The sequence below is a fragment of the Chlorocebus sabaeus genome, chromosome 7 (genome assembly GCF_047675955.1).
Source record: "Chlorocebus sabaeus isolate Y175 chromosome 7, mChlSab1.0.hap1, whole genome shotgun sequence".
Taxonomy (NCBI): Eukaryota; Metazoa; Chordata; class Mammalia; order Primates; family Cercopithecidae; genus Chlorocebus; species Chlorocebus sabaeus.
The window spans coordinates 64,952,953-64,976,245 of NC_132910.1; the positions used below are offsets into that span (position 1 = coordinate 64,952,953).

A 23,293-nucleotide genomic window follows, 5' to 3' on the forward strand; every position below is an offset into this window, starting at 1 on the left:
ATGCAAATGAAAGAAATATTCTGAGATACTTTATGTCTATTTTGAGATATGATACTTGATTTTTTTCTAGGATATGGTTGCCAAGTAATTGCTTTATTTTAGTGAAAATGTCCCACTTGCACACCTATGCATACAAACTTATCTGTACAAGTGCACATGTTCCCCCCTCCCACACACACACACCTACACACATTCACATATAGATACACAGCATACACACACCATCATCTCTTCCAGATGAAGGCCATTCTGTCTGGGTGAGCTATTCTTTATTGTTAGGTATGGGAAACATGAGTTAAATGAATATGTGCCTCAACCACACCTTTGGTCATGTTTAATGTGCAGTTAAAGCTTTTTTGTTAATGTAAAGATTAACTAAATTATTTTTTTTCTATGAAAAATCTTTTGGAGGTATTTATAAGATTAATTTATTGAAAACTAATAGAAGAATTTCTAAGTAAAAGGCAAGAAGACATTCTTTTCAAAGAGTCAAATATAAAGCATGGGTTCAACCACAAATGTCTTTTTTTTTTTTATTTTTTGAGACAGAGTTTTGCTCTTGTTGCCCAGGCTGGAGTGCAATGGTGTAATCTCGGCTCACTGAAACCTCTGCCTTCTGGGTTCAAGAGACTCTCCTGCCTCAGCCTCCCAAATAGTTGGGATTACAGGTATGGCCACCATGCCCGGCTAATTTCTGTGGGTTTTTTTTTTTTTTTTTTTTTTTTTTTTAGTAGAGATGGGGTTTTACCATGTTGGCCAGGCTGGTCTTGAACTCCTGACTTCAGGCAATCCACCTGCCTCAACCTCTCAAAGTGCTGGGTTTACAGGTGTGGGACACCACTTTTGGCCCATAGATGTCTTTTAAACATAACATACAAGAACTCTGGCACTTTTGTGTGATATAATTATTTTATGTTAATAGAAGCAGGGTGTTTTTCTTTTTTAAAAATTCATGAATCAAATAATCAAATCAGATAATTGTATTATGCACTGAATTACTCTTACGAGGCACGGGCAAGATATTCCTATTTCTCAGGTGTTAAATTTATCGTTTTTAGGTTAATAAACATTTCCTGTAAAGGTACTTAACTAGGATTGGTACATCGTAAGATCACTTTCACACCTTTATAAACTCCATGGTGAATGTTTTGTGGTGTCGTATAAATCACTCCTATTTTAGCAACCATGAAGAACATTTAAAAAATAATCACATAGGTTTTTTTGTTTGTTTGTTTTTACTTATCACTATACAGACATTCATTCTGTCATGGTCTTTTTATTTTCAAAGAGAAAATTGGACTTTGTTTTTGTAAAAGAGCAAATCTGTTAATATAACTATTTACATGTTTAACAAATTCAATTTCAGAGAAAAACAATATAATATGTAAGAGGAGTACCGTGTTTTGATAGTTGATTAACACTGACCTGTAATGGTCCTACACCCTCTCCACTTACACTATCTTAGGTAAATAAGACTTTTATTCCTAAGTGTGAATTTCACAGGAGGAGAAATCTGGCAGATAGAGATCCTCACCATCATCTGAACACTCGAACTGGACTTCCTTTTCTGAATTGACCAGTCAAAGAGAAAGGAAAAGAAAAAAAATATGACCGGTTGAATTTAGAGTATCAAAGCATGGAGTATAGAATAATTTTGTTTTTAAAGAGGAGCTATAAGTTGAATGGAAGAAAAAAGTTCTGGAAATGTTTTCTATGTAAGGATAGTAATGAAAATAAATATCTCAATAGGATCTGTGAGCTCTCCATCACTGAATGGTACAGGAAAGCCCAGGAGAAGAAAATATTTGGAAAATGTAAGATACCACATTTCTACTATTGTAACATTGGGAAAAAGGCAGTCATCAACTATCATTCTTAAAATCTAAATGGAATAAACTAATCAGAATGAAGACAAAATTGCAGGCTGAGGAAAGCAATTGGTAAATGGAAATGGCATCCTAAAGGAAATCATAAACGCACAGTTATCAGTGCTCCGAAAATTTCCAAGTTGCACACAGACAGGTGGCAAAGAAATGACTGAGCATGAACATTTAAAGTGACAAATGATTTTCTATGTTATGTTTTCAATATGAACTGACCACCTGACTTTGGGTCAAATTCAAATGTTAGAAAATTAATTAATTCCCAAGAACGCTGAAGTGTTGATGAAGAATGTATGCATCTGTCCTTGGAAGAGAAAGAAAAGGATTAAAGAAATAAAACATTTAGGTGGTACTCTGAAAAGATAACAAACATCATTATGCACATATAAGATTACATTCCAACAAGAGTAAATCCCCTTGAAACAAAATACAATCAGTGGGAAAGAAACTGTATTATTTTGTTTAGAAAGCCAGAAAGTAAAAATATCCTGCTGTTATTTTTCTTGCAAGATTTTTCTAATATTTGTTCAGATCATTCATCTTGAATATATCTCAACACCTTATGATAGAAACACAGGAATAATTAAGACCTTTATAAAAACTGCCCAAGCAGATTAACTTAGACATTTGACATTCTATTTTCCATACCCAAATGTGAGTATTTTTCAGGCTATATACTTAAGTGGCTTTCACGTATGCAGCAGAATTATTTGGAAAAGCATTTGGTTTTTACAGACTTTTAGGTCACCATGGTAGTTTGGAACTGTAGTAAATCAGAGAAGATTAAGATATTTAATTTCTATAGGAACTCTATATTGCATAACAATATTATTTTTTCATGACTGTTTCATATATAATCCAATAGAAGAAATACAGTTTTTCTTGGTATAAATGTTAGTCATCTTTGTATATTAAATCATTTCATATTTCAACCAGCAACCTTTATCAGAAACAATAAAAAATAGAACTTGCAAAGACTTAGGAATTGTATTTAACATTTAAAGATTATCCAGCTTCTGAAAATCAGAAATGGATTAGGGGCATCTGTTTAACTTACCTTTACTCCATCTGGTTTCTTCAACAAACTCTTGGCTGCTGTAAAATGAGAGTAAAATCAGTTTAGTGAGTTATCCACAGAAACCCACAGCCAGGCAACAAAGCAGTCAGGTTACTGTCTCCTTCTACCACCTTTGCTGAGTTATGGCCAACATATGGCAAGTTATCAAAGTCACACTGATGAACGCGAGCTTACAGGACACTGAAATACAGTATCACTTTTCTTGGTTTGCCACAGCAAATTTAGAACTAAAGAGTAGTTCATTGCATATAATTGAAGACTTTGACAGTCGTGTTTATTGGACTTTATTTCACTGTTGGTTGCGAAAAGGATACTGGAACTTTAACTGGACTATCCTTTTGTAATCCAGAAAGTTGAATTCAGTCTTTGGACACCAGCTGACAGATAGTATTACATGTTCATTCACACCACATATGGTGACCATGTCAGTTCTGCCATTTAAGCCCCTCTTTCTAGAGGTTGAAAACTCATTTGTAAAATTTGCTCTGGCTAAATAACATCTTCATTATATTCTTGAAGTCAGACAATTTGGTTTTACAAAAAATATTACTATTTAAATAAAATGGCATATTATTGACCTAGAGCAAATTTTTAAAATGTTTAGCATATGAGCTTTAAAAAAATGGCACTATGTATTCTTTTATACATTAAAATCAGAATACAAAGGCTTCATAAACAAAAACCTTTACAATGAAAAAGTAAAAATCATAAAACTTGAGACAACATAAAAACAGAATAAAATCTTCAACTAAATCAGAGAAATCTTAAAGCATATGGTCTTATATGCAACTTCATTTTTCTTGGCTGGGAGCTTTTAACATTCCTTCTGTTACTAAACTTCTTGAGTATATTAAAAGGTGAAGTCATCCTTTCAAAAATATCTACGAAGGAACGTGTATATACACAGTGAACAGATAATATAACTGTCAATGACAATTAGTACACCAAGTGTAGAACATTCACAAATATGCAGGACACCATACATACTTATGCTTTCATTTAATATTAATTACATATACTTATTTAAGTATATCAGAATAGAGCTTGACTTTGAAAGTGGAAATACCTAGCTAGACTAGAACTGCATGAACATGTAATTTCCTGACATTCATTGATTTGGGGCATTATTTCAATATCATATTGGTATATTTTTAAATTTACTTAAAAGATACAAAAATGTTAATTTCATTAATCTTTAGCAACAAAGCTATTAATTTATTATTAATTGAGATTGTAAGAAAGAGTTGCCTTAGCTATTAAATTGTTTGCCTGGAGCTAAAAAGCAATATTAAATCAATCCTGTGGCAGTTAATAGGTTAGAAAGCAAACTCAGAATAATTGAAATTGCAATAGCAAGCAAAGAGAAGATGATGATTCAGGGTAAGCAGGGATTTGGCCTGGGAGATGCAGAAATGTCCCTTTTGGTTACTATTCACCTTACCTCACAAGAAATACATTCCACATAAAGGGAGAAAAGAAAAAATTAAAACAACTTTATAACCATATACTTATGGACAAATTACTTTAAACAGCATGTTTGGCAATGAAATAAGATGAATAAAATACTCAAAACTAAAACGCAGTATTAAGTACAAGATGTTGTAACTGGGTCTAATGTTATTCAGTTGATTTTGAAGTGATGGATAAAAAAAATTGCTTTTTCATGCTAAGACATTCAGAAACAACATAAAATTCACATATTAGTCATGAGGTTTTAGTTTACATGATGATGAAAAGGAAACTGTGAGGTAAACAAAAAGCTTCTATATATGGGTACATACGTGAATAAAGGCCCAATTTATGCCCAAGAGTGTATGTAACACTTTAACAAAATGTACAATTTTAAATCTGAAGATTTTTTAAAGTTTGGATTAGTTTGCCGTTAAGAATTTATGCTATATAAATCATTCTACCTTTTAATGATTCACTAATTACTGGGCCACAGTGAAATTTATTTGAATATCATATATATGAATTAATATTTAATGAGATGGCATTGAACTCACCCATATAAATGTCAACTATATTAATCAACTGTTCATGAAACAGGTAACTTGACAAAGGCAGCAACAAGGTATTATTACACTAAACGAATTGGACAAAATACATATGACTGGCCAACACGGTCCCTCAATTCGTAGCATTATTCATTGTACTACTGTTGTTGTTATTGTTTCACAGCCTTTGGAAGGCCTCTTTTGGTTTCCCATTATTTGTAACAAAATGCAAAGGTGGGGGGAAAGTGACCACTTAATACAGTTGTAAGTAATAACTAGAAATTGGTTGAAGAGCATTTAATAATGATATGATGGATTATTACCTGATAACACTATAACACCCAGGCTAAGTATGTAGCAGAAAATAAAACAAAGAATTGAAAAAATAGCTGGATGGTTTGATTTGCAGATCACTGTTATGTAAACGGTATCCAAACTAAACTGGTAGTATTTTTGGCTGACAAGTGCTCCAAGTCTAAAGGGCCAAAGGTTACCAAGTGCAGCTTAATTGCTGCTCCAGTCCTTCCCCCAACATAAGACTGCTTAGCATTGAACAAGATTTGACTTTTGTGAACCTGGTCCTTTGAGATAATCTATCAAAGAAGGAGGATGCAAAACTCAAGTAAGTTATTGGAGTAACATATACTTTATCTCCACATTTAGAGAGTGACTCTTACAATAAAGAAATGGTTTGACTTCTTTTAGCCTATATTTAACACACTTATTTTTTACCATGGAATCATTTTGAGGAACATTTATTATGCTCTGACAGTACTGAGTGCAAGGTGCTCTGTAAATTCTTGAGTTAGATACCTTTGACAGTTGTAATCATTTTTATAGTATGCCAAGAAAGTACTATACTTTTGTATGAACTTAGGTCTAAAGAGAACTGGGTTCCTCAATAATAGTCTGGTTTTTTTTTTTTTTTTTTGAGACGGAGTCTCGCTCTGTTGCTAGGCTGGATTGCAGTGGTGTGATCACTGCTCACTACAACCTCCGCCTCCCAGGTTCAAGCAATTCTCCTGCCTCAGCCTCCTGAGCAGCTGGGACTACAGGGACATACCACTACCCCCAGCTAATTTTTGTATTTTTAGTAGAGACAGGGTTTCACCATATTGGCCAGGATGATCTCGAACTCTTGACCTTGTGATCCACCTGCCTCGGCCTCCCAAAGTGCTAGGATTACAGGCATGAGCCACCACACCCGGCCAATAATGGTCTTCTTTTAAAAATCTTGCATACTAGGATTCTCTATGAAAATGAGACCAAAAATAACTTATTCATAGTTATTACTTTATGAAATATCAGTAATATTTTCTAAGTTTGAAATGCTGAGATTGTAAATGAGGGAGTATTTATTTCCACAACTCGTATGCATCCCAGCATTTGACAGATGAGGCTAGTCCTGCACCAGCACTGACTGGTGACCAGAGCTGCCAGAAGCACTCTTGTGAGGGGTGCAGTCACGGAGGCTCGGCAGCAGACAGCACCCAAGTAGACTGCTAATGGCAGCCACAGGTGTAGAAGGAATCTGTGCCACACATTTGCCACCCCTGAACAATCAGGTTTTTCTAATTATTAGAGTTTAAAAATTCTAGAGTCAAAAAAACAGAGACTACTTAAAAAGAAGACCAAGGGATAACAAGCAGAGTTCTCAATGCATGTACCTGAGAAATTTCTTGTAGCCAGCATAGTTGTCAAGATGGCACCCTGTGAAAAAAATTAGAACACAAAAGTCAATGTTGCCTATGCAAAATCCTGGACCTAACAAATATAGAGTCTTTGATAACAAATCTTTTCCTGGCCCTACTTTCAGTTAGGGGATTTTTGATTGTTTGTTTTTGTTTTTTGGTTTCCCGAGAGTCAAAGGCCTTTGTTTCTCATGATGCTGGCCAGATTCTGATTATCAAATTGCACAGCTGTTTTCCACTGAAGGAAGGATCCACAGCATGTGTTGCCAGGATGATTCTAGCTTTTCACCATAGTTTTGATTCTGGTGTATATTCCATTTCCTAAGACCCCAAAAAAGAATAATGAGAGTATTGAGGTCTACATAATTGAAAGTCTTTGCTAGAAGTTATTTTCCTCACATGGTATTTCACTTCTTAGTCTGTCAAATCTACCTCCCCACAAAAATGTAAAATTTCTTACCTTTAGTTTTCTTCTAGCATTAAATTTCTTCAAGCAGTCCACAGTCTCCTGTCTGTGCATCATGGAAGCAACAGTAGAACGTTGCTAGAAGAAGAGAAAAAAAAGTAACTTAATTAAGAATATTTAAAATACACTAAGTATAATAATGTCCCTGACTTCATCAAATCTTTATTAATGGTGCTGCACCTGCATGATCAACTTCTAAGTATTCAATTGCTAAAGTTACCTAAAAATAAAATTTTAGTTTTGCCAAGACTACTTGTGGCCAAGACGCAACACTGATACATATAAAGTATAGAAATGGGTTGCGCGTCACGGCTCACGCCTGTAATTCCAGCACTTTGGGAGGCTGAGGCGGGTGGATTATGAGGTCAGGAGTTCAAGACAAGCCTGGCCAACATGGCGAAACCCCATCTCTACTAAAAATACAAAAATTAGCCGGGTGTGGTGGTGGGCACCTGTAATCCCAGCTACTCGGGAGGCTGAGGCAGGAGAATTGTTTGAACCTGGGAGGCGGAGGTTGCAGTGAGTCAAGACTGTGCCACTGCACTCCTGCCTGGGTGACAAGAGCAAGACTCTGTGTCAAAACAAAACAAAATAAAAATACCAGAAAGTGTAGAAATAAATATTAATAATTTCTCAAATTATCTTTATTTTAATGTCTTCAATCACATTTCAATTGGGCTGTCTTTCATTTACTTAGTGCCACATTTATCATCTTAGCATTTGACACATTCAGAAATTTACTGAAGTCTTCAGATTCCCCTCAAATTTCACACTATTTTTCTTAATATTTGTAAAATACATTCAGACTACTATGACCATTCTTTTATGCCACTAAAACTCTACTCTCAGCTGCCAAACTTCATACTTGCTTCTAAAGTTGCCTAATGATAAATAATTGAACTTTGTTAAATCTTTTCTTCTGGGATACATTTAATTTTGGTGTTATTTTCTTAACCTTGTTCATGAGTATTGTCAATAACTGATATGAAGAATACTCATTCCTTTTGTTACTACAAGCAATATTTGTTTAAGAATCTATGCAATTCAGACTTTGCTACTGAAAATTGCATTTCTTCACCATCATAAAATTCATTTTCTTAAACACCTTGAGTCAAAAATTCATTCATTCTGAATTTCATCTTTTTTTTGCAAAGTTATTTTAAATCCATAAACAATATATTAAAGGACAGCTTATTTTTCATTTTAGCTCTTGAAGTTTTTCAGAAGTTTTACTTACACAGATCCATGGGTGCTTCAGTGCCTCTGAGGCTGTGATACGTTTGGCAGGGTTGATAGTAAGCATTTTATTGATGAGGTCTTTGGCTTCAGGAGTTACCGTGTCCCATTCCGGTGATGGAAACTTCAAAAATATAAATTTATAAAAAGTTTAAAAAATAGACACACTCAATCAAACAGGGAAGAGTCAACTATATGAATCATTTCCTCAAGTAGTGAATTTCTTCATAAATTTACTTTTTCTATAAGTTAAATTGTATCTAAAATAAATAAAACCATTTAGATCTATTCTCCCCCTCTATGTAGACAACTATATATATTAAAGAGTATCTCATAAGGGACCAACATATATACTGAGCTGCATATCACATATGATAAATACATTTTAAAATTCAGAAAAAAAGAACTTAAGAATCTTCTATTCTTCTCAAAGTATCTCTGCTTTGATCTGAAAATGAAATTTTATACAATCTTTCTCATAATTATTTGCAAAACTTAATAAAAGCAAAGAGGTTGCTACATGTACCAATGCCATTGTAATATTATGCCAAGGTTCAAAATGAGGTATTATATACTTTCACAACTTATAAGCAGTAATAGCAGAGGTAATAAAACAACTTCAATTCCTGTGCCAAAACTGACCTATTAATCATGGCTACTTGGAGTGCTGTAGTGAGAAGAATCTGAGACTATAGGAGCTTCAGCAAGATTTCATTTTAACTCTTCAAGAAGTTTAATCTGCCCAACTACAAATTTCACCAAAGTATATGAAAGTAATCAAATCTTACAACTTCCCATTATTAATACTTTTTTACAATAAGACTATATAAGAAAGCTGTTTCTCCTCTCTTTACGTTATTTTTTTGTACTGTAATAACTTAACTTACTTTTATATCATTAGCATATTGAGTAGAAATACTGTCCTTCAATGATTAAGGGAAATTTATACTACATTAGTTGCAAAATGATAGAATATCAAGTTATTTTCCCAATTCATGAATTTGTATAGACAATCTTGAAAAACAAAGTCATTGTCACTGTGTCAATGGAATTAGTCTATTTTTGGTAGTTTTAAAATGGGGAACTTGTGACTTATTGGCAAAATAAAGCACGAGAAAAATGATATTGACTCTAATACCTGTAATTTCTTGCCAGCTTAACAATTGTCATTTTTTAATTCCTGAAGCTTATCTTTGGCAGTTGTGAAAGCTTGCTAACTATTAGGAGCTACTAAAGAAACACTCAAGGCTATTTCTTAAATGTTGTACAGGTCTTTTGATAGCAAATGAGGGGTAGGTTCAGCATGAAGAAAGGTGAACCTTTTCCTCAGTTTTCTAATTTTCATGAAAGCACTCCTCCGGTATACCAAGCAGTGCATTTTCAGGGCTACGTCTGCCCAGAGAGGGGCTGGTTCTAGTCTGTAAAGATGGTGAATGTGCTAGCTGTTGCCATGTAAATAATAATGTGTTTCAATTACTATTCTAGGGATAATGGAATGCTTCGAAATTCAAAGAATATACATTTTAAATTCTTGCTAACTGAAACACACATCCATCTAAATAGAAAATTTTATCAGAAATGCATTGAAGAGTTCATGAGACATGATAGAATACAATACAGACATTTTATATTTTCTCCTCTCACTTTCACATTAAGCTTTCAACTTGTGCACAAAAGGTGAACCCAATATTGCTACTCCATAGTTACTCCACTTAATAATACATGGAAAGCATGCCCAGACCCTGCACATGGATTTCCCTAGGGCTGTATGAGAGGAAACCAGAGAAAGTGGTAAATCATATTTACAAGAATACATATCAAAGGAGAGCAAATTATATCATAAACACAAAGTTAAGCCATAAAGAGAAAGTAGATAAAGACTTCCTCTTCAGATTCTGAACTTAATTTATGAATGTGTATATATATATCTACTTTCAAATATTCTAATTAAAAATTAAATATATTAGAATTATGATTTTCAAATTTTTCAATTGTGAAACTCATTCTTCAAATGAAAGCTTGCATAGTATCCCATTAGGTAAACAATACAAAAACAAAAACAAAAAAATCCCAGAAACTGGTATAGTGGGATAATGTTCTATTTGATATGTGATCACTGCGAAATACTGTTGGCATATAATGTAAAATTATGTGATAGATATTTGAGAATATAATTCAACTGAATGGGCAATAATCATTTTTATAGCAGAAATATTTTAATTTTTATGTTTTTAAAATGCACTAAGATACAAACATTTTGACAAAGTTCTTTCTCAGAGAGTTCACATGACTTTCCTTTTAATCTTAGGAGATAGTGAGTTAAAAGGAAACATAAGCTGAACACATATGCTGCATTTCTTTTTCCCTTTCCTTAAGAGAGAGGGAAATAATAAGAGAAAGTGGTAAAAATTATAGTTAAAAGAAAAATGAAAACATCTGGCTCTTGATCAACAAGCAAAAAACAAACCTTCACCTAAAGTGATATAAATAGTTATTACATACATCATAAGCTCCAGCCTTGATCTGCTGATAGAGTCTGTGTTGGTCTTCATCCCAGAAGGGTGGATACCCCACAAGTAGAATATAGAGAATGACACCTGGAGAGATTACAGTGTTAACATTATTTAAGTCATATAGACAACAATAAATTAAATGTGGCTGATCCACAATGATATTAAGCTGTAGTTGTTAAAACAGAGAAAACTGGATTGTAGGAAAACTTCAGAGAGACGTGTTATGGTCTACTCTAGAGCAGTCTCTGGAAGGTGAATGCTTCTCCTCCTATGCTCCAGAACTCTGACAATGTGTCAGTCAATGCATGCTCCAAAGAATTCTAAAGAGGCATGGAAGGGAAACTCTAAAGATAAAACATATCTGTCATTTAGGGCGACATTCTTTGGCTTCCCTGAACTCTTGTTTATATAGAGTCTTCCTGCATTCTTACCTATATAGAAACTATGATTTTAGTCACTGTGAGGTTGAAGTTAAAAACTAAGCATGTTATTTATTTCCTCATGCTTGTTTTGATGGTAATTGGGACATTTTGTTGAGTGATGGTGTCCTGGTTATAAACTCACATTCTAAATAACCAGAGTCCCTGCAAATGTGGGTACCACATAGAGACAAAACCCTTTTCTTTTCAGTAATCTTAGTCTTCAAAAACTTCAAGGCTTCTCAGTCAAACAACTTAACCAACAAGACTACAGAAGAATAGACATTATGGGAGAGGAAAAAGGAAGAGAAGGGCAAAATGCCACAGAAAATTCAAAGTAATAAACACATGGCTGTAATAAAATTTGCTAAAATGTTTCACAAACTTATATTTATAAATTAATCAACATCTAGTTTAACTTTTAAAATTAAAAAAAGTCTGTATTCACAGTTTTTAAATTTCCCTGATATGATATCTGCTGTCTAAATGTCTGAGATCGTTTTGATACAATGGTCTTCTCTGTCATCAAATATCCCTCCTGCCACTTTTCACATATTTTATTGCCCTGCTTAAGGCTTTTGGTTTTTTTCCTAGTTCATTATCCTGGAGGAAGGCAGTCATTCCTCTGACCTCTCCTGTTTGCTTTTTTTCTTGCTATGTTTCCTTAAGCCTGGGAAACCTGAGAAAGAAAAGTAAGACAGGTGACACGTTGCCAGGTGTACTCTGAGACTTATTTTTTCCCTTATCCAAGGTGGTCTCTCTTGGTCTCTGTACCTAGGAGATCTATCTCTGCTCCTGTCCACCAGTCTGGACATCTTTATACAATAGACACTGTTGCAGCTGAAATGGTTTTTAAGCAATGGTTTAATCATCTTAGAATTTTAGAGCCTACTTCAGGAAGATACAGTTCATAAGATTTTTCAAGTCATGTGAATCAATACAAGGATAAAAAATTTTAAGCAACATTCTTAAGGAAAAAAAAAAAAAGACCATGAAGAAAATCACAGTATATTGGTACCCCACCTTCATGACATTAAAATAATTTTTCCATGCATCTAATGAAAATGATGATAGTAATGATGATGATGCGTGTTGGTGTTCTCAGGATGCAAGCAGAAAAAAAGCTGTACCTGAGTAGTTTTAGCCCTCAGCTATATAAGATTCCAGGAGGTTAAGTAGAAAATTTGCTTTGTAATAGTGATAGTTTCCATTGAATATGAACATTTTCCTAATACACATCTGGAGTTAGGCTGTTATAAAATTAAAAATCAGTCGCACAACTGAGACATTTAGCATTTTCAACACAGGCTGTTTGTCCTTATGAATTATGTCTGCACTTGACAGTTGATGTGGTGCTTCTCTGGGAAGAGGAAGCTCACAGAGGGCTCATCCCATGAGAAAAGCGCCAATGTGTAATAGATGCCCACAATTTAGTTGTTTGATGGAGGAGTGTCTAAAAAAACACGTACTTTAAATAAAATAATAGCATAAATGTGAAGATTAAAAAAAACACTTTTAGGCCCAAAGACTTAAAAAAAAAAACATATTATAGGTACTATTGACTAGTCTGATGTGAAATTGTCAATGACTATTTAAATAAACACTGTTTTGTAAGTTTACTTCAACTTGATTATTAAACGAGCATCTAAAACCTTTCTGATTTATGCTCTTTTGTAGTTCTATTTTCTGAATGTATAGAACAAGTGTGAGACTCATGGCATAAGGATAATGTAATATTAATACATTTTATTATAGATAACATTTATTCAGAGTTTTGTGTGCTTTAGTGCGTTACTTCATTTAATCCTTGTATAATGCTATGAGGTAGATATTATTGTTATCTGCATTATATTACGGATGAAGAAACAGGCTGAGAGGTTAAGTAACTGTTTCAACCACAAGCAGGACAGACATAATGATGCTCTAAACATTCCCTGCAGCCACTTTTTCTTTATCTATGAACTTCAGTAGGAATGGTAATATAAAATTTAAAACTTTGTGTTGTCTAACTGAGAGACCTTGACTTACTAGCAAAGATGTCCATTTGGTCCTATCTTACATGTTCCTTGCAGCTACTTTTTCCTTCAGCTAGGTCCACTAAACAAATGCTTATTTTAAACGTGTTTGTTGCTCTAGGCTGGGCATGGTGGCTCACACCTCTTATCCAAGCACTTTGGGAGGCCAAAATGGGTGGATCACCCGAGGTCAGGCATTCAAGATCAGCCTGGTCAACATGGTGAAACCCTATCTCTACGAAAAATACAAAAAAATTAACTGGGCATGGTGGCACATGCCTTTAGTCTTAGTTACTTGGGAGGCTGAGGAAGGAGAATCACTTGAACTCAGGAGGCGGAGATTGCAGTGAGCGGAGGTTGCAGTGAGCCAAGGTTGTGCCACTGAATTCCACCAGTCTGGGTGAGAGAGTCTTGTGACTCAGTCTCAAAAATAAAAATAAAATAAAATAAAAGTGTTTGGTGTTCTAATTGAGAGTTCTTGCCTCACGAGTAAGCCTAATTTCCCTTTTTTTTTTAAAAATAAACCCAATATTTTACCTTTTTTCTATGTCAGAGAAAAAAGAAAGGAAAAAATCACTAGCTCTTTTTCTCTGCCCATATACCTGAAGTACTAAAATCATTAAAAGTCAATGAAGAAGTCTTTTTTTTTTTTCTTTTTTGCAAGAACACTTCAGGGGTGATGATGTGACCTTCAAATGTTGGGTGTCTCTCATGACATTAGCAGCCTTTGATGATTACTGCCTACATAATTTTACTGGGGCTGCAAAATAATGATGGCTAGCCATGGTGGCTCACACCTGTAATCCCAGCACTTTGGGAGGCTGATGTAGGAGTATCACTTGAGCCCAGGAGTTCAAGACTAGCCTAGCCAACATAGGAAGACCTTGTCTCTCCCCAAAATAGAAAAACTTAGCCAGGTGTGGTGGAATGCACAGCCAGTCCCAGCTACTTGGGAGGCTGAGGCAGGAGGATCATTTGAGCCCAGGAGTTGGAGGCTGCAGTGAACCATGATCACATCGCTGCATTCCAGCCTGGGCAACAGAGTGAGACTCACAAACAAACAAATAAAATGATGATACTCTAATTATATCACACTTTCTTTAGACTAAGAAAATCTTACTCCTTATCCACTTGATTGGTCTAAGATACAGTTCATATGGGAAAGATAGGCCAATTATTTATTTATTTTCCTCTTTACTAGCCAGTTTTTAAAATAATGCATTGGGTCCCCAACATCCCCAAAGGTTAGGACTTCTGTTGAATTTTGATTATCATTATCAACTCCTTGATTTAAACTTATTTGATGTATTTCAATCTATTACTGTTATTTTTCTCATTGATTCTCAATTGCCCCATCTTTGGCTAGTGCCAGCCTCAAGGTGGCTCCTGCATCTGTTAATATAAACTCTGTGGTCCTTAATAGTTTTTCTTTGTGGTATGACAAGATGCTCCTGGATCATCTTGCTTTTTTCCTGTTCTAAACTTGAAATCAGCTGCTACTACAAAAAGTTCTGGTTCCTTTTAATGGTAAATAGTATCTAGAGACCAAGATTGAGTACTTACATGTGCTGTCTTGGAGCTACAGGTTTCTTTGAAAAAATACATCAAGAAATAAGGAGAGAGGAGAGAGAATGGAGCGAAACTTACAAATTAAAAACGACTAAGAGATCTAAGAGACCAAACAAGATTATGACATGAGAGGATAAATAGGAAAATGACTAGATATTTTGATGCTATTAAGCAATAATTATTAAAATTTTAAAACTAATATTACTGTCATATTTAGAGTCCTTTTCTTTTCTTTTTTTCTTTTTTTTTTTTTTTTTTTTGAGATGGAGTCTTGCTCTGTCGCCCAGGCTTGAGTGAAATGGCGCGATCTCAGCTCACTGCAAGCTACATTTCCCAGGTTCATGCCATTCTCCTGCCTCAGCCTTCCGAGTAGCTGGGACTACAGGCGCCTGCCACCACACCCGGCTAATTTTTTTTGTATTTTCAGTAGAGACAGGGTTTCACTGTGTTAGCCAGGATGGTCTTGATTTCCTGACCTCGTGATCCGCCCACCTCGGCCTCCCAAAGTGCTGGGATTACAGGCTTGAGCCACCGTGCCCGGCCTAGAGTCCTTTTCTTTTAGAGATATACTTTAAATTACTTATAGATGTATTGATACAATGTTCGAATTTGGTTAAGATAATATTGGAGTGGGAAATGAAAGGGAGGAAATAGATGAAATAGTCATCAGTTTATTATAGTATTCTCTCCATTTTATGTTTCACATTTTCCATGACAAACAGTTAAAACTATTTTTGATAGAGTTGGTTCCATATAAAGATAGATGTTAAAACTAGTTTTCATTATCTTATGTATATATTTATGCTTGGGAGATGCTAGAGATGTCTGGTTAATAAGACTTTTGAGAAGTATTGATTATGATCAGGTAGAAAGACTACATTATCAAGAACATTCAAAATTGATTTTAATAAAAGTTAATGTTAAAAAAGTTGTTAAACTTATAATCTTGTTAATAATTAAACATTCTAAATGCTGTTCTTACAAAAGGAGAGATGAAGAAGGAATGTTGGACAACTCTGAGAAGGTAGTGGGGAAGTTAATGGAAAAATCTAATTAAGACAGTTACTGAATATTCTAAGTAAATAAAGGGGTACATTATAAACTTAGAAGCAAAATGCACGTGGAGTTTGGAAATACACAATTAATTACATGAGTGTTAAGTATGGCTCTATCTTACCTTGTTATAATATGATTAATAGAAAATCATCATACATTTCAAGTAGAGAAAGTGCTCAACTAACACTCTGTGACCTAAATGGCCAATGAAGGGTAGAACAAAGAGCTAGAAGATCAATGCCAGCAAGATAGGAAGGCACGTTTAACAGGATGGAAACTATCTATGCCATGCAGTAGGAGTGGCAAACTGACAGGACTTCTGGCAGCAGGCCGGGATGAAGGCCTGCACCTGTACTGTGTATGGGGTGGGGTGGTCACCAGGGGAGCAGCTGTGTTCATGTGTCTGACAGGTACAACTACTATATAAGAGCAAAAGCATTGCATCACGTGTTCTTTTGATTTTTTTAGAGAAGCTAGAAACTGATTGTTTTTATAGAAATTACTTGCTAATAAATTATAAAGATAAATAATTAATGTCAACACTCCTAAGAATAAAATGTCCACAAGTCTGACTAAGACAGCAGACCACCTGCAATGGATAGAATGTTTGTATGGCTTTCAAAATTCATATGCTGACATCCAAATCCCAATGTGATGGTATGTGGTGTGGTGGGGCCTTTGGGAGATAATTAGTTCATGAGGATGGGTCCCTTATGAACAGGAACAGTACCCTTTTAAGAAGAGGGCAGCTAGCTAGCTAGCTCTTACTACCATGTGAGGATACAACAAAAAGCTGGCAGTCTGTAATCCTCAAGAGCGCCCTCACCAAAACCTGACCTGGCAATGGTCACACCCTGATCACAGACTTTCAGCTTCCAGAACTATGAGAAAGAAACTTCGTTGTTTATAAGCCACCCAGTCTCTGTGACTTTGTTATAGCAGCTTGAACTAAGACTTCACCTGTTTGCAACTTCTGACATATTCTGTAATAAACCTAAAAACTGCTCTCCTAAAGGAATCTGTAATTAGCTATGGTAGTATTGTTTAGCTTTGATGTGGCATCAGCATCACCTGGCAAGCTTGTTAAAATGCAAATTCCTGAGCCTCACCTCAGTGAATCTTTTTCTAAAAAATTATGCTAAAAAATACCTAACATTAAATTTAAACACATGACATTAAATTGTACATGAAAAAAGGCCCCACGCAGTGACTTTAAATTGTACATAATAAAAAGGTCCCGCACACTTACAATCCCAGCACTTTGGGAGGCCAAAGTGGGCAGACTGCTTGAGCTCAGGAGTTTGAGACCAGCCTGGGCAACATGGCAAAATCCTGTCTCTACAAAAAGTAAAAAATTAGCTGGGTGTGGTGGTGTGCACCTGTAGTACCCACTACAGGGGAGGCTACTGCAGGAGGATAACTTGTACGTGGGAGGTGGAGGTTGCAGTGAGCTAAGATTGTGCCACTGCACTCCAGCTTGGGCAACACAGCCAGACCCTGTCTCAATAAATAAATACATAAATAAATACTACGTAACATAGATCATTTTTTTTTGTTTGTTTTGTTTTTAAACATAAGGTCTCATTCTTCTTCACCCAGGCTGAATTGCAGTGGCATGATCATGGCTCACTGCAGCCTCAACTTCCCTGGCTCAAGGGATCTTCCCCGGCTTAGCCTCTCAAGCAGAGTAGCTAGGACTACAGGTGTGCGCTACCATGTCAGGCTAATTTTTTCTGTTTTTTAGAGGTAGGGTCACACTATATGTTACCTAAGCTGGTCTCAAACTCCTGGGCTTTAGTGATTCTCCCACCTTGGCCTCCCAAAGTGCTAGGATTATAGGCATCAGCCACCATGCCCAGCCAGATGTACAAGTTTTAAGTGAACAGTTTTGTAGTACTAAGTACATTTACACTGTCATGAAACAGATCTCCAGTTTGTCTTCATTTTTCAACACTGAAACTCTATATACATGAAACACTAATTTCCCCTTTCTCTCTAGTTCTTGGTAATCACCCTTCTATTTTCTGTTTCTACAAATGCGACTGTTTTAATATTTCATATGAGTGGAATCACATAGTATCTGTGCTTCTGTAAGTGACTTATTTTGCTTAGCATAATGTCCTTGGGGTTCATCCATGTTGTAGCATGTGACAGAATTTCTTTCTAAGGCTGTATAATATACAATTATATGTATAAACCACATTTTGTTGAAGCTATTTATCTGTCAATGGACATTTGGGTTGCTTCCACCTCTTGGTTGTTGTGAATAGTGTTACTATGATTATAGGTGTACAAATATTTCTTCAAGGTGCTGTTTTCAACTCTTTTGGATATATAACCAGAAGTGAGATTTGCTGGATCCTGTGACCCCAGAGAATCTGATTCAATGATCCCGAGGTAGATCTCGGGAGGTTGCACTTTAGGTCACTCTGAACCATGTTGTTTGTGGCTCACCGTTGGAAAAACACCAAGTTAGGGAAACCAGACATAGTAAATGTAGAGAAATTTAAGACAGTGTATAAGTTCAGAGTAAGAGAATATTGGTAAAGACTATGATTGGGAGTAAGGCTCCATGAACTGAAGACTGTTGGAGATGTGGGTCATAATGGATGAAGGCAGAAGGCCTCTAATTTGGAGGCCTATCTGTGATTGGCCAAGTGTAAGGTAGTCTCAGAACTGGTAATAGTAACAGAATATCCAGTAGGCTTGGGATTTCAAAATGATTACAGTACCTGATAATGACTTACCCCAGCTGAAATATGAAAAGGTTAAACCCCAGAAAACACATCATTGCTGAACCTAAATTCACCACACAAGAAAAGGAGAAACACATTCCATAAAATTCCCAAGGTTTGTCCAAAGTCAAGGTATATTCTGTGACAGTCACTAATTTATTATCACTCATAACTGTTGAGACTAATACATAAGTAAGGTAGAAAAGTAGCAAGACAACACATATGTACATAGGGTGGGGAGAGACCCATGTTATAGGCTTGCATTTATTTATTTATTTTTAGGCCAAATTGTAGAAGAAGCTCTGTTAGAAATTTGTGATCCAGTGACATCTACAAACATTTCCTCATCCCATTAGGAATTTATGGAAGCAGTTATACATACAATTAAGTCATAAAAATCAATTTACTGCTGTTAATGGCAGAACACAAGGCTATGTTCTTGCTTCATTAATGTTTATTATTTGCTTTCCAGTAATGGACTATTTGCTTCCAAAGAGAGAGTACAGGTCAGACGACACCCTGTGTGAGATCACAAAAGCAATGTAATGCTGGTATTCGAGATTTCCTGTGTGCAGATAATTGCATGATTCTAATAAAAATAATGTACAGGCTGGTTTTAGTCATTATACTAATGCCCTGCTTCACTCTGCTCTCCTGTAATGAGGGTTCAGAGCTTAATTCGTATAGAAGGCTAGCTGCCATTCTGCTAAATGGCTTGTTTTGCATTTCTTTTGTTTTCTGAGTAGTGTCATTTTTTTTACCACTCAACCCAGTGTCTACTCTAGAAAATAAGTCACCATTTAATTGGCAAGAGACAGTGCTAATAAATGGTTGAAAAAGAGTTTCCCTCAGTAAAAGCCACAACCTAAAAGCAACCAAATAGTGTGTCCATTACTGTGGTGGTTATTACAATGGCGATGAGTAAGGGTACATCATCTTACAAATAAAGTGAATTAATGTCACTTTCATGTCACATGAATAAGGTGATATATAATAAAATGGTAAAACAATTCCAAATCCCACAACAATGACCAAGACATGTAACAAAAGAATACATTATAATGTTCTAGTGGGAGTCATTTCCCCTAAATATGTGATGTTAGAACACTTAAGACATTCTCATAGCTGTGTGATCCCAAGTGCATTTCTAGACAAAGGGTCCACACAGTCTCTAAAGAAATGGAAATTGGTGGCACATACATGCTCCAACTGGGGCATGGCTCATCACAAAGGAATTTGGCTGTTTGCCTAATATAATGTGAAGAAAGGATAGAATACAGCAAGGTGAAAGGTGGTAAAATTGGGGTTAAAAATCTATGAGATGCCCTATGGCTATAAGTTTCTAAAGAGTCATTCTTGATATCTGTATGTGTGTGCACGTGTGTGCACATATGTACACAGTATCCATCTAATATTTGCTTAACAGCTAAAAAAATGTTATATGGTTCATAAAACAAAGATGGAAACTACTCTCTACCTATCCTTTTTCCCTCTTCTAGACAAGAAAGTTAGAGCTTCTACCTTATAAGTTCTCTCGCATTTCAGAGATAAGAAATCTCACTATTATAAGATATTCCATTATTTTAAAAGGTTAGATATATGAACTGTATCACAGAAATGCACTCAGACAATCCACGTAAACTCAAATATACCAAAGTAATATTACAATTGAACATAGTGTGTTTTGTGAGTCTAAGACAGTGAATCCAAACTCTGATAATACATCATAGGTTATTAAAAATGCAGTTTCCTGTGTTTACCACAGATCCACTAAAGCAGAGGCCCATGCAGGATTTGGGCTTTTTGATATAAAGGCATATGTTGTTTTATTGTGCTTTTTTTTTTTTTAACTGTACTTTGCAGATATTGCATTTTTTACACACTGAAGGTTTATGGTAACCCTGCATTGAGAAAGTCTGTGGTGCCATTTTCCTAACAACTTGGGTTCACTTCATGTCTCTGTGTCACATTTTCGTGAGTATTGCAGTATTTCATGAAAGGAAGAGTTAACTGATGTGGCAAACTTTGTTATTGTCTTATTTTCAGAAATTATCACAGCTTCCCCAACCTTTAGCAATAACTATTCTGATAAGTCAACAGCCATCAACACTGAGGCAAGACCCTTCACCAGCAAAAATACTGCAACCTGCTGAAGGCTCAGATGATGACGACGATGACGATATTTTAGCAATATAGTTTTTTTTTTCTTTTTTCTTTTTGTAGAGATGGGTCATCCTATGTTGCCCAAGGTAGTCTCAAACTCTTGGACTCAAGGGATCCTCCTGCATTGGCCTTCTAATATGCAAGGATTACAGGCATGAGTCACTGGGCCTGGCTATTTTAAAGTATTTTTTATGTAAGGTATGTGCATTTAGATATAATGCTATCGTATACTTAATAGACTATAGCACAGTGTAAACATAACTTCTATATGCACTGGGAAACCAACCAATTTGTGTGACTCACTTTATTTTGCTATTTGTTCTATTGTGAGACCAGAAACTAAACCCATAATATCTCTGAGGTGTGCCTGTATATGCTTCATCACTGATTTTTCTGCACAGCCAGAGAAGAATCCCTAGTATAAACTATTAGCTTTTTGGGTTTCTTTTTAGTGGATCTGATATTCTTCAACACCAATAAAACTTATACATTATACAAAAAGGTTTTAAATTTTCAAAAAATTCTTAATTTTTTGGATGGACAAATTATGATTCAATACATTTATGGGGTATAATATGATGTTTTGATATGTATAGATACATGATAATTAAATAGAGCCAACTCACATATCCATCACCTCATTTGTCTATCATTTTTTTATGGTGACACATTTGAAACATGAAAAAATGTTTTTGATATAAGAACAAATGAATAATTTATTTAAATTCTTTGGTGGAGTAAAATATGATTCAGAAGTTGTGAAATCTGTCCATAATAACACCTTTTACCAAATAAAACAAGAGAAAATAATTTAAAAGTGAAGAAAGAAAGCAAAGAGAGGGAGAGAGAGAATTTGGTATTCAGGTCATCGGATGAGGGCATTCTACCGACAATCGCACCAATAATGCTGAGTTATACAATACACTTCGTTTTTTAAGTCTACTATAAGCCATTTATCAGTTATCTAGAAACTTCGTTTATAAATAAAGACTTTGTATAATAATAACAATGATAACTATCACTTACTGTATTTTAAAAATCCTCTCTGCAGCCCCATGAAGCAAGAACTTTGATGGTCTCCATTTCTAAGAGGAAACTGAGACACAGGGACTAAATAATTTGAGCTATGTCATACTGCAAGTGAACTGAGAAGCTAGGTGTGTTCTCTTCATCACTACACATACTGCATCCTACCTATGAAGTAAACAGGAGGGATGAAGAAAAAAAAGTGGAAAATAGGAAGGAAACTAGGAAAACAAGGAGAGATAAACACAAAGGTAGACGAGGCTGGAAAAGGCCTTTCGATGAAGTAGGCAAAGAAAGAGTACGAAATGTCCCTTATGCTGAGTCCTGCTTCCCTTGGTTACTGATTATTGTATGCCACACTGTCCCTCTAGTAGTCAAGCTCCAAGTGCAGCATTGTAGCCACAACCGCCTATCTTTACAAAAATATAGCTTTATCATGTTTTAAAAATACTTTAAAAATATGATTGTATCCTTCACAAAACCTCTCTGTGTTTGCCTGAGTCTCAGGCCACTCTGTTGCTTTTTAAATTCCTCAGCAGAAACAGATCTATGTATGCTGGGAGCTGATTTATTGCAAGGAAAATATCTGAGTTATCTGCCATTAAAATCTAGATTTGAACAAAGATATTTCATGACAATGCTGTAATTCAGAGGCATTTTAGAGCTCATGCCTTAGAGTTCATGCTTAGAATATACTCTCAGGTAGGTAGGAGGAAGACAGAGCTTGGGGCATTCCTGAGACCTTACCCATTAATTAAGTATCAATTGTCAACTGTCTTCCTTTAAAGTGTACTGCATTTGACCCTCCTACAGTTCATTGAGGGTAACATATCCCTATTTTACAGATAAAGAAACCAACTCAGATATATTTAAGAGGCTGGGTTAGTAGGTAAAAAGTAAAGACTGAACCCCAGGGGTTGAGACTATAAATATAGTGCCCTATTTTACCACTGCCTTCCCAGGCATGGAGGTAACTCTGAAAGCCCAAGATTCAATCAGTTTAAGATCAGATGCCAAGTTGTTACCAAAGAGGTAAAGCTGACAAGAAATATAATGAGGAATAGTCTATCACTATAAAGTAGTGATGATGAATTTATTAACTTTTTAAACTAAAACCAAGTCTAAAAAATTATTTTCAGAATCAAGTAAAGTTTTTTAAATCAACTTTTTCTAAGCTTGCTGACAAACATCAAAGGCACTGAAATCTGTCTGCAGCACACTAAAGCCAAACTATGATAGTTAGGTATCTACTTGTAGGCTGGTAGCAATGACATAGTGTCAGGAATTTAGGTGATTATGTTGATAATCTTAGTAGGGTAATATTGCAGTATTCGTTCAGTCTTTCACATATTCAAAGTATATGTTGAAACATAAAAATTCCACATAAAAAGTGTGGGTGAAAATCCTCCCCATTATATGTCTTTGGGCCTGTATAGGATACTGTTT

General features: G+C 35.3%; 1 protein-coding gene across 7 annotated transcripts in view; it reads right to left on the minus strand.

Annotated features, from left to right (window-relative positions):
• CAMK2D (calcium/calmodulin dependent protein kinase II delta) overlaps nt 1-23,293 on the minus strand; it is a 315,871-nt gene that overhangs the window by 49,196 nt on the left and 243,382 nt on the right. For 4 of the 7 annotated variants that reach the window (XM_007999632.3, XM_007999630.3, XM_007999626.3 and 1 more), the window contains exons 9-13: nt 10,854-10,948; nt 8,353-8,475; nt 7,110-7,193; nt 6,626-6,668; nt 2,941-2,978 (exon numbers count right to left, since the gene is read on the minus strand). In XM_007999632.3, the coding sequence (XP_007997823.1) occupies nt 2,941-2,978; nt 6,626-6,668; nt 7,110-7,193; nt 8,353-8,475; nt 10,854-10,948 (383 nt within the window). The remainder of the gene's footprint in view (nt 1-2,940; nt 2,979-6,625; nt 6,669-7,109; nt 7,194-8,352; nt 8,476-10,853; nt 10,949-23,293) is intronic. The other 3 variants (XM_037991198.2, XM_007999628.3, XM_037991199.2) reach the window with 1 other exon arrangement.